General features: G+C 37.2%; 1 protein-coding gene across 1 annotated transcript in view; it reads left to right on the top strand.

Annotated features, from left to right (window-relative positions):
- The first annotated feature begins 6,462 nt into the window (after nucleotides 1-6,462).
- The window catches only part of LOC121389002 (testis-specific serine/threonine-protein kinase 4-like), a 7,204-nt gene continuing 343 nt past the window's right edge, over nucleotides 6,463-13,323 (top strand). Inside the window, exons 1-2 of the mRNA XM_041520591.1 lie at nucleotides 6,463-7,249; nucleotides 12,051-13,323. The exon at nucleotides 12,051-13,323 is cut by the window's right edge and continues 343 nt beyond it. Of these exons, the coding sequence (XP_041376525.1) occupies nucleotides 6,581-7,249; nucleotides 12,051-12,275 (894 nt within the window). The 5' untranslated portion in view covers nucleotides 6,463-6,580 and the 3' untranslated portion in view covers nucleotides 12,276-13,323. The remainder of the gene's footprint in view (nucleotides 7,250-12,050) is intronic.

The following is a 13,323-nucleotide window of genomic DNA, read 5'->3' as shown; positions in this document are numbered from 1 at the left end:
TCCTAGAAGTGAATATGTGAACCATAACATGTGCCACAATTAGGAACTATAGTGGAGCGTGATGAATGAACTCTCACCCGGAAGTGATCTGTGTAGTGAGACCTTTGTACATATCTAAGCAACAAACAGGAAGAGGTGCTCATTTTCCACTCTTGCAAATCAAAATCATTTCTTATATAAAGTGTTTCACAAAGATAAAACCAAACAAATGAAAATCCAAGTGATGAAGACCACATACCAGAAACTTAATTGTACGTTTAAAATAATTAGTGGCAGTTCCACGATCAGTCTCGGGGTGGATGTGGGGGAGGGGGTAGGGGAGGTTATCATGATTTTTGTCTTCAAATAATTTATTTTATATATGGATTATATAAATTGGCATGGTATACACTGGACAACATAATAAGAACATAAAATGGTTAAATCAGATATATAGTAACGGTAATGATGGTAATGAATATAATTTGCAGGTGTTATACATACATACATACATACATACATACATATATACATACACATATATACACACATACATCAATACATACATACATACATACATACACACATACATACATGAATACATCAATACATACATACATACATACATACATACATACATACATACATATATACACACATACACACATCAATACATACATACATACGTACGTCAGGTCAGGTCATAGGGTTTTACGTGCACATTCAGAACAAGCTGTTGTAGCGCACGTCTGTCGTGGGCACAGGAGCCGGCCTTGGCTAGATACGTACGTAAAAGAACTTCCTTTTTATGGAAGCTTCGATAGCTCAGAGCGTATCGTGGTTAGTCTTGCAATTTGCGGGCAATTCGGTGCCACAGGTTCGAGTCCCAGCAACGGCATGGGAAAATGTGTGAGGCCAGAAAGGATTTAATTATCCCCTGCGCCAGTGCGTTAATATCTATGTATGTAACAGTCAACCTCGACATACATACAATATATAGATATTCATACATCAATACATACTAGCCAGTGCCAGTTCTGCCCACTGTTTCATGCACGTAAGCGGGATCGATCGCGTAGATTGTAGGCCCCATGCATATGGTTGAGTTGAAAGAACTTCCTTTTTATGGAAGCTTCGATAGCTCAGAGCGTATCGTGGTTAGTCTTGCAATTTGCGGGCAATTCGGTGCCACAGGTTCGAGTCCCAGCAACGGCATGAGAAAATTTGTGAGGCCAGAACGGATTTAATTATCCCCTGCGCCAGTGCGTTAATATCTATGTATGTAACAGTCAACCTCGACATACATACAATATATAGATATTCATACATCAATACATATATACACACACATACATAAATCAATACATACATGTAAACAAAACGTAATAGGGGAGGGAGCTGTATTTGCCAAGAAATACGTAACATTATTAAAATAGTGTGTCACTTTTAAGTAAGGTCATTGTACGTATAAGATATAAATATAAAATAGACAATTTAATTCGGCAATAACGATGTAACAGGCTCGCTGATACTCGCCTCTTACACCGTTATCTAAACCTCGTCAAATAACCACAATGTGAAAAATGTAAACTATATCTTTGTATTTATCGACGTACTACACTGTTAAATATAACATTTCTTTTGGTAAAATACCTTGGCAGGTTTTTTGCGCTGTGCGTAATCACAAAAACCGTCTGTTTGTGAACATGTTAAAGTTACCGGATAAACTTACGAATGGTTATTTGTATATATTCGATGTTTTGATTGACATCCGACAGTCCCGATTTCTCCAACGATCAAACCCTTATTTTTAATTTTTAATTTATTTTTAAATATATGTTTCATATATTATTTGGGGGTCAATCAACAATTACGTAACGCCAAACAGATTTTGACCTTTTTATACCTCCCCTTAAAGCTTTATAACCCTAGTAAAGGAAACTGGAGGGAGAATATAATTATTTAAAGCTACTTATTTACTTTGTTTTTGAAACAATAACATTAAGATTGATAAATATGTCAAGGACTGTTCAAATAAATTATAATTTAGGCATAGCAGTTTATTTAAATGGGCGACATTCATTAGGTTCCCAACCAGTTAACATGAATGCACGGTGTTTAGGGAGCACTGTGTGTTGGAAATGGCAATTTTTTTTACATTTTACTATACCAATTAATTGAAAATAGGGGCAAAGAGAACAAAACCACTTTGATATAGAATGCCTTGATCACTACGACTCCCACCCACTCCTTTCCCAGCTATAGCTACTTTTCTATGGTCTTTATCTCTGTACTCATGTACTATAACGATATAAAGGCAGCGGTTTTGCTTATTAATGTTAATAATAATTTTCATTACTTCATGGTGAGACCATGCTTTCTACTCTTTGTGTTAATACTGTCAGTTTAGATATCATTTGATGTATAACCTTGGTCACATGACACACCTAAAGTGTCTGATTGGTTATAAGTGGGGACAAGCTACAACATTTGTCCCAACGATGAAGCATGCAGCTAAATCTTGCAACATGTTGCAGGTTGTCCCGCCTTGTCGAACTTCGTAGTAAAAATAGTCTACACGGTTATTGTTGCATTTTTGTTATTGGTATTTACTAAATGTATATAAGCTGGTTTGGTTGATTAGTAAGAAATACTAGATAGAAAAATCACCCGTTAAACAACGATTTTTTGCATTTTACTCTTGACAAATACCCCCACCTCCATAACCAGGCGCACGTGCATGGAAATTAAAATTATGCAGGGTTGTGTGTACACAGCAAGCGACGTTTCTTGGGCGGTCGGGTCATGCTGACAGAGTAATATATTTTAACAAAAAGAAATTTCGCTTGAGTATAACGTTTCGTAGCCTATTAAGAACTATTCTAGTGAGGTCTGGGGCTTCTGTATTTCACCAGATATAGAGCAAGTTTATATACAGTTCCTAAAGAAACTTCTTTGTGTGCGAAAATCTACCTCTTCTGCTATGATTTATTATGAACTTGGACGTTTCCCTCAACTGATTATAAGCATGGGCGTACATAGGGGGGGGGGGGGGGGTCGATGGGTTCGACCGAACCCCCCCTGAAATCGCTTTTTTTATAATTTAATATATCTGACATTGATATCCGACATTATTATATTTACTCAACATACAAATATATGCCCAATATCTCTGCAATCTATTTTGGAACCCCCCTTTTCAAAATCCTATGTACGCCCATGATAAGGAATATTAGTATTATGAAATATTGGGTGTTGTTATTAAAAACCGATAATTGTATACTCCAAGCTTGTTACAAGGAACTTATTGATCTACTACGGAGTAAACCCAATTGTAAAATGAACTGGTTGTACCATGTGAACAAATTACTATGTGAAAATTGTTTTTCTTATGTATGGGAAGTTCAGTATGTCACAAATGAAAATGCTTTCCTATATCAATTTAAACAAAGTCTTCATGACAACTTTATACAAAACACTGCTGCTGTACTTAATAATTCATCAAAATGTATACTATACAAACATATCACGGATATCTTTCAGCTTCAGCCATATTTACAGAAACCTATTTTAACCTATTTTGACCTGAACATAAGTGATCGCATATGTTCATTATGTAACATAAGAGAGCTAGAGGATAAATTCCACTTCATACTCGTTTGTCCTTTGTTCAGTGAATTTCGTGTGAAATACATTAAGAATACATTAAGAAATATTAATACATTAACCGTTCAGTTTTCACGTTTATCCAATTATTACGCAACCCTAGCGTCAAAGTTATTAACAATATCTGTCAATTTCTGTATACTGCTACAGCTAAGCGCAGACCTTCACTGTAACTATACTCTCACTAGAATCAATCGTCCTATACATGTATCTCTACATGTATATACAAAAAGTATTTACTATATCTTATAATTATAGTACTGTATTGTAGTTACCGTTATTGTTATAATCTTTACCATCTTGCCAAAATCTTGTTTCTGTCTCTGATTTAAATGTATATTATTTTGGTCTTATGTAAGGCATAAGGAAAATAAACGAACTGAATTGTATGCAACAGAGTTTTAAAAGTATGCAGGGTATGCACAATTACCGCGCACATTTGTGAATGGGAAAATAAGCAAAGCGTGGTACAAAACAATAATACCGCTTTGGGAGGTCACTATTGTGGGAGGTGTTGCCTAAACAGCGTGTATATTAACCATGGTATAACTTTCAATTGTGTTATTTCTGTCCTGGACAGAGATCTGATGCAGAACTCGTGCCCAGAGTGGGCACGTTAACAGAGTTTTCCTTCCTTCCAGTAACGGTTATACCATGGCTTGGTTAACCTGCACGATTTTCACCCCGTCTCATGATCCTGGTCAGGTTTGGTCATAGGACTTTAGGCGCGGATCCAGGATTTTTAAATAGGGGGGGGCCCGAGGGCGCGAAGCGCCCGAGATTCCTAGGGGAGTCCGGGGGCATGCTCCCCCGCGAAATTTTGAAATTTAAGTGACCTGAAACGCGATTTCCTCGCATCTAAGTAACAAAATAGCTATATTAACGTATGTTTTTGGTATTGTCATACTGTTTTTGTTATCTTCAAAATTTCATAAACTCTGGTCTCTTCTTTTTTTAAAAGTTAAAGTGGTCATCTCTCCTTCCCATATTAGGCTGGTTTTCCGTTGACTGCGGCTGCCGGTAAATGGGAAGAAATATCGAAACAGTTGTTTCAGTAATATACATTGCTTTGAACAACTGGGCCAATGTGTGCATTTTTGTGTAATTCCACTCTAGTGTATGCTATAGTTAAAAAATAATAATAACTTGACCCCAAAAATAGGGGGGAGGGCTCGGGCCCCTTGGGCCCCCCACTAAATCCGCGCCTGGACTTAACGTGCACACTCCCCGACTCTTATCTCCCCTCTCTTCCAACTCCGAGACGGCAGAGAGGTTCGTCACCGGTAGATCGTTATGCCGGTGATGGACTATCACGTCAGCGGCGGGTAACTTCAACGCAGCAAGGCTATAGCGTAAGAGAAGCGCCCATCTGTCTACGGAGAAAGATAGTGGTATCCGTGCATAGTAATGACCACCTTTCCAACTATCAAACGCTTCAAAAGTTCTGATGATGCAGACGATGAGGAAGAAATGTTGTTACTTGCGTTGATAATGGAAGAAAATAGTCGTCGTCGTTGATGGGTACACCCCATTATTGATAAGAGGAATGAGTTTGGGGAGTTCCATCTTGTACAAGAGCTTGAACTAGACGAGAAGCGGTTCCATGACTATTTCAGGATGAGACCAGAAACATTTGATCAACTGTTGCAGATGATACGAGAGGAAATCACTTTGCAGAGAACATCATTTCGATCGTCATTTGGAGCAAGAGAAAGACTGGCCATATGTTTAAAGTATCGGCACACATACCACAACAAAAAACCCCGTTCAGTTACATTTTTATTAATCTTATAGCATTTCTATGTTGTCTGACGACTGCTGGGGCATATGCTGAGGATGTGGGTCGGGCAGATGATGGGTCTGGTACATTTGTATTTTCTGTTGCGTAACCTGTGGCATGTGTTTGGGCAATGGAAAGGTGGGTGGGTGTTGGGGGTGCTGATACTGTTGGAGCAGTGGTGGCTGTGCAGAGCCAGCGTAGTGTGGCGTAGAGCGTAAAAATAGCTTGGTAAGTGATCAGAACGTACATCCTAGCCACATCACGCCTCGCTTATGTCATAGTCTGTCACTGCCAATGTACATAGAAACCGATTACTGGCGACATACGCGCCGCTACTGCTATGTGTCGCTGACGTGATGGTCTGTCACCAGCATAAGTACTGCCGATTCGACAATCGAGTCGGTGTTAGGTAGCAGACAGTTATTTGTGAATATTCAGCTGAGATGTATGCATACCAGCCCATGGCATCTTAAATGCCGACATATGGTTTAAAAATAAAGAAGGATACAGGTATTTTCAGTCTCAAGAAAATTACAAAAAGGGTCATAATTATAAAGAGGACTTATTTTAATGTTTATGTCACTTTCATCATAATGTGTCCAAAATGCATGGTTTTGGGTGCATTTTTGACAATGTTCACACCCATACAAACCATACACATGCGGGAGATTGCGGATATCACACATATATTTATGGAAACTTTGCTCATCAAACCCTCATTTGAATAAAGGATTAGCTATTCAATTTTTCACAAAATTACCCAAAATTATCAAACCCCACTTTTGTGCCAGGGAAAAAACGGTGTATGAATACGAAGCCTCATTACAGCTATACCGTTTGCACTACAGGTGACAAACCAATTGTTATGTTAAACATTAACCCCTTAGCTATCACTAAGCTTGAGAATTTACTTCCTATTCCAAATAATTAGCCTTCAAACATGGATATGTGCAAAACCAAAAAGCGAGCTAACTGTATACTGCTTTTAATGGGTAGGTTTGCGCCAAGGAGTATGGTGTACGTTTCACGTCACAAGCATTATGACGTAAAACCCTTATGACGTCATGAATAATGGTGTTCAGGTTGCAAAAACAACATGTTATGGTGTGTTGGTGCATCTAGATGATAGAGCGATAAACAGATGGTGACAAGAATATGCCAGTCGACAATCTCGACGAGTCCAGGAATGACCTCTCACAAGCCGCCAAATATCAGATCCTTGAGGAACAGGGCTTCACTGTAGGAAGAACCATAGGCAGCGGATCGTACGCCTGTGTCAAAATCGCCTATGATAATAACAAAAAAATGAAAGTGGCCATAAAAATCATTTCGAAGAAAAAAGCGCCACAGGAATTCATCGTCAAGTTTCTCCCACGAGAAATCGATATAGTGCGCAATTTAAATCACGTGAATCTCATCGAGTTCTATCAAGCGATCGAGACGACGAGTCGATACTTTCTGGTCATGGAGCTGTCAGAAAATGGAGATCTGTTGGACCATCTCCGCAAACGCAAGTATGTGGACGAGGCGCAGGCGGGACAGTGGTTCAGCAATCTGGTGGACGGCATGGAATACATGCACAGCAAAGGAGTGGCCCACCGCGACCTCAAGTGCGAGAATGTTCTCATAACTAGTTCCAATGTTCTCAAGGTGGCCGATTTCGGGTTCGCGCGGATCGTGAGGAAGCAGAGAGGAAATGACGTAATGATGAGCGAGACGTACTGCGGCAGCTTCGCCTACGCGGCTCCGGAGATCCTCAAAGGAACCCCGTACGACGCCTTCCTGTCAGACGTGTGGAGCATGGGGGTCGTTCTGTTCACGATGGTGAGGATGAGCAACAGTGTTCATGTCCGTAGAGAGTTTGGGGAGAGTGGGGATGGTGGGGAAAGGCACGGATCCAGGGGTGTGTGTACCTTTTTTTTAACAGACGTGAAAGAAAGAAAGAAAGAAATGCCTGCGCAGGCTTTTTGCCAGAAAATAATTTGAGGGTACATAGTAAAAAAAAAAAAGAAAGACAAAAAAGATCGTAAGTACTACTACTAGGCGGTTAGGTCCTACGGGTTTGAAGTTTTCATTTTCTTTTTAACTGGACTGTGCATTTCATACTTTGACAAATTTTAAACAGCAGGCCTAATATAATCTTTAAAATTTAAAACAATTTATCCATTAATTTCCAAGATTTTAGGGTAAGCAATTTTACCCTTCGTGCCCTCTGGCAGAAACCCTGCTGTGTGTCAGTGTTGGTATAAAGTGCTCCTACTGGCAATACGTAGCTAGTATGGATTTCTCGGTTAACTCAGTTGGCAGAGCGCTGAAGTCTTATGCAGAGGGTTCGTGGTTCGAATCCCCTCAGTGGAGTTTGATTTATTTGTTACATATGTTCAAACAACTCTTTCACAAACTCCTGGAAGCGCACCTGTGGGTAGGGGTGGGGATGTTGAACGAACCCCTAAAATGATCAAAATCGTGATTCTTTTAAAGGGACTATCCTGAGTTTGCTGCCATTGTAATGTTTCAGGGTTGAAAATTAACATTAAAACCATGATCGCCAACAGGGCTAGTTAAAGAAAAATCTTACTGACCCTTCTCAAATTAAACTAGCCCTCCAATTATCACATTGAAATTTAACTGCACAGCCAAAATCAAAACTACAGTGCTTTTTGTTGAATAATAACCATGTACTCATCGTATATAGCTTTAATACAAACATACTTATCTGCCCTTGATTTGCATGTGCGCTAAGCGGCCCAAACATGCCCTAAATTACTTCCAGTGCGTTCACGCTCCAGTCGCTTGCAACAAAGGCTCTTTGTTACTACTGAATCGTGAAGTATCGTCGACTTGTTCTTTTATTTTTTGACGTTAATAAAGTTTCCTATTTCTATTATTGTTTGTCAGATTGTGTGCAATCTCCTTTTACAGAAAAGAAAATGAACAATATTTTTTGTGCTGAACAGAAATACTTACGACCACGTCTTGGGGAGACTAACAAAAAGGGGCTCATTGATCAATGATTGACTCGTTAAAACGGCATCTTAATTAAGTTTTGATATTTGCAATTAATAGCATGTGTTTGTGTATATATCAATGTGTACGAACGGAAGTGTACATCAATTTGATTAATTGACTAGCTGCGTATGTCTGTACCGCTAGCTGCATTATTAACTACATCATTATATATATATATATATATATATATATATATATATATATATATATATATATATATATATATATATATATATATATATACGAACTATCGGTATTAGAGAGCAATCAACATAAATACACATCAGGCAGTCCAGTGTCATTGTTAGGCAATATATAATGGACATAGTTTTCCCCGTATATATACGATGCACTAATCACCAGCAGTTAATATCTATCTAATCGAAAAGTCGAAATTTACACTTTATAATGCAACGTATATAGGCCTAATTAATTTGCAGCAAACGAAATAAAAGGTTTTTTTTGTAAATAATTTCAGTTTGGTTTGACGTAAAAATAACAGTAAAAGTTTTGGAAATAACAAAAATATACTATTTCTGTGTGTAATTTCGAAAAAAAATCGATTCAGAAATAAATAACGTGTAGTAAATTCCATAGTATGAAAAAAAAATGCGTTCCCCGTGGGACACATTATAAATATTATGTTTCTATTATCTATTACAACTGTGTTACAATCACACACAAGTCATTAAAACTGTAGGTGTGTTTGTATGTTCAAATGAAATTATGCAGCTTTTAAAATAAAAAATGTTCATGCAAGAAAACCAAAACAATTAGGGTGGGTGACAGCTCGCTAGATTCATCTCCTATATTTAACACATGGTCAATTATAACAAAACGCAATTTCAGCTGTTTAATTTTTACCAGTATCATTCTTTATTTTGAAAGCATAGGTGGGGACATTTATGATGCCAAATGCATAAATCTCAGCTGAAGATTCACAAATAACTGTGGTCATCGGCCATGTTTGTTGTTACCGGAACGCGCCGGAACTAGAAAGCGGTTAAGGGACGTAACTCTGCCTACTTTATTTTGCTAATTTCTAATACAGGCTATAGTCCGTTTGCGTCAAAAGAAAACCGATGCATTGGCGTTTAACTTCATAATGAATAAAGTTAAAATTCATATAAAAACATGCTATTAAGTTTTAAACTATTACCAACTCAAAACAAAAACAAACAAAAAAACAAACAAATTAAAAAGAAATCGTGTATAAATAAAAATGTTACTTTACAAAGTTCCATTAAATTATACATATTAAATCTCATTTTTAATACGGGGTGAAGACAGAATGCCGGAACAGCCAAGGTATGTTGCTTGACTTGCATTGTCTCTGAAGTAAAAGATAATGCAAGAAGACTAAAGGTAGAACTGTGTGTACTTTTGTAGTAAACTAGTCTGGCTGTGGCAGTCCTCTTTGTGGCGATGCAAGAGGGATGCAATAAACATTGTGGCGAGAGGGGTGAAATTTCCAGTAAAAGATTTCCTCAAGAGTGGCTGTCCTCCTATAGGCGAGGTACTAGATAGAAATCCATGTAATCATGCACTTTTTTGCCAAATTCACTTTCGATTGCTTTTTGCAGATACGGCCCTGATCATGTGTTACAGTTTTGTCATTTAGATTACCTTGGATGTTCCATTAATTGCCTTAAACCCTGTATCAAAAAAACGAATTAACATATGCAGTTTGATGGTAATTTGTAAATATTTTTTGTTTTAATTTACCCTGAACTTTTACCCCCATTAAAATGTTATTTGAGATGGCATGGGTTTAAAACTGAATAAATTAATATCTTTTTATATGAATGTTATCTTTATTCATTATTTTGACGCTGTAAAAATATAGAACATATTCTATGTCTTCTGCTGCCAGATCTGTAGTGTGTTTTTGTCACGTTCGATTCAGTTTCAGTGTGTTTCTTTTTCAACTGGTACCATACCATACATAAAATCGAATGTCACCCAACGGACTACCTTTGTAAAATTCTTAGTCGCCCTTAGCCAATAAAGGTCGCCACGGACGACCGGGCGACTACTAATTTTCAACTCTTGTATATTTTAAGGGCGCAGAACCTAGTTTTAGGCCGAGAAAATGGACACAAAGTTTGTTTAATTTACAAACCTGTAACACAACAAAGTTACAATGGAGTGAAAGTAAAGTCTGTGAGGTTTCAACGGGAATATAACGTCTTCTACGAGTAGATTAGTTTGGTTCGGTAACAGTTACTTCTCAAACGAACGTGCGTTTTTGGAGTTATAAAAAATGTATTTCAGGGTATCACAAAAACCTGGATGACCAGAAACACTTTCGATGTACGATAATGAATGAATGAATGAATGAATGAATGTTTAACGACACCCCAGCACGAAAAATACATCGGCTATTGGATGTCAAACTATGGTAATGCAATCAAATAAGGTGATGATCAACATCAATATAAAAATTCAAGATTTAAATAAAAACAGTGTAAAGAACTGTGCAAAAATACAAAAATCACAGATAGATACTGACTTTTACTCAAAATTTCAATTTGTGCTGTATTGGCCATTCTCAAAGAGAATGTTACACCCCTGCACCACGGTAAGGTTACAGCACGCGCAGGGGACGATAATGAAGAATCTAAACAATAAAATATAAGTAGCTTCTAATTTTAGTTATAAAAAGGGCTACAATAGTGAAAAATACGTCTTAGTGTTTAAAAACTAGGGTCGGTCACTTTAAAGGTAATATCCTGTTTATAATATCAGTATCTAAATACAATTTTAAAAATGAAACCAAGTTTTTTGTTGTCGTCTTAATGTTTGTAGTAGTCCAAACCAGATTTTACCTTCCAATAATTTCGTATGTTCGAAAAAATATATATTACGAAATAAAATGAAACATGGCTGCTACAGATATTAGCACACGGCCGCAAACACTGGATATAGGGCCTACGAATGTTATATACAAGAAATACAAGGACATGTATTTCATCATGAAATCATGTGAAGTGTTAGTCAAAAAGGCCCTGTCAGACGGAACACGTCTTACAATGGCTGCAGAGTCGGGACAGCATCTTTAAACATTATCGACGCGATTAGGCCAACAAGCGTTCTCGTAGCACTGTCTTTAATTGACTTTGGTCCAGCCAGTGCACCACGACTGGTATATCAAAGGCCGTGGTATGCACTTATATTATATATGGTCCATTAGTGGGGTCATCTCTTACAGCCCCGTAGCCATATTTTTCGGGAACAAAAGTTTGAGGGTTAGATGGAATTCAAGTCATTGGGATCTTCAATTTTTTTTTCAGCCCATCTTGGAATTGAATGTCAAAATGACCTCACGTTGTATAAATAACCCTACCAGAAGATTAGACGCCCTCTGTGTAATGGGAATAGAAACCGTATTCGTGACTATAACTCACATATTAACCAAGAATGGAGATTTCCGATTTTCAGTATGGCCGCCGACGCCCATCATAGATTTGGTTCTCTGGTGGAGTTATTTGCAACTGTTACGAGGTACATGCAGGTTAATATTTTTTCTAAAGGTCCCAAAGACTTAAAATCCACCTGCAAACTTTAAGTTATTTAGTTATTTATTTATGTATTTATTTATTTATTTATTTTAAAGGTTTTCGGTAAATTGCCCTTCGATGACTCGAATCATGCAAAGTTGCTGAAGATGGTCCAGTCTAGGGTGGTGTTTCCAGCAAAGCCATCAGTTTCCGAAAATTGTCGAGTAATGATTTCCAAAATCCTCGTGAGAGCAAATGAACGCCCTACGTTGGCAGAAATGCAACGTGAACCGTGGTACAAAGCGCACAGCCAGAGCAAACATCTCAGAGTTCAGGCATGAGGAAATATGTGTGCGTATGTGAACAGACAGTCGGCTATAACTGGTATTAAAGCATGTGCAGAAAAACCTCAAATCCGTGACATTGATTCACGCTGTATCAATGTCTTGAATGTGTCTCCATGTTACCAATTTCATCTATTTAAAGTAGTATTCTGTGGTGACGTGCCAATCTCTGCAATGATTTTCACAAATATAGGCCCTACCTGTAATGGAATCATAAACTATCGGTCAAATTGGTATTTGTTTTGTAATACAAATGGTCATAGCCTTTTTCTAATGTTATAATAGGCCACGTAGATTTGTTTTTGGTCTCCGATCTTTTTAGCGTCTATAAGCTTCTGAAACATCCGCCTTAATTCAAAATAATTTTTGGCGTCTAGCTATAATTATTGGTTTAAGACTCGTACAATTTAAAAAAAAAAATAGAACCATAATTACTTTGGGAGGTTTTAATTGTGAAATATGCTTCGAATATATATTTTTTATTCCTGAAAAACCCCCACAACTAATACAGTGAAAATAATTTTACTCGTGGTGGTCTAATTTTAAATCATGGACTAACGAATTTAAGAACTCAACGAAAATATGATATTAACGTTTTGATCTACGATTTTTAATTTAATTAAAAAAAATTTGATCCACGAATTTAAATAACCAACGAAATATGTATTTTAGCAAAAGCACAAAAATATAGGATTTCACTGTAACATATTTTAAAATTTAATTCTCCTTTGACCTTACAGCTTAGGCCGAATGATTGATCATACATGCCCTTCGTTATCTCGTCATAAATTAGTGTTATTCAAATCTGGTTGGCTCTGGTCACAGCTTGGTGTTATCCAATGATTATGCGAGTGACTTGAGACATAAAATAACTCCAAAGACAGATTCTCTTTAAAGAAATATTAAAACAGCGTAACAGCGAACAACCTTGAAACAAATATAATTTAATATTAAAAAGATACTTTTAGTTTAAAAATAATTTATGATTTTCTTCTTCTACTTTTCAGTTTTTTTTTCTAAAATTGTAATAATCTCAAATGAGTAA

This window comes from Gigantopelta aegis, chromosome 14 (assembly GCF_016097555.1).
Source record: "Gigantopelta aegis isolate Gae_Host chromosome 14, Gae_host_genome, whole genome shotgun sequence".
In the NCBI taxonomy this organism is placed as follows: domain Eukaryota; kingdom Metazoa; phylum Mollusca; class Gastropoda; order Neomphalida; family Peltospiridae; genus Gigantopelta; species Gigantopelta aegis.
Note: the sequence above shows the minus strand (reverse complement) of the source record. Positions and strands in the feature narration are given on the sequence as shown.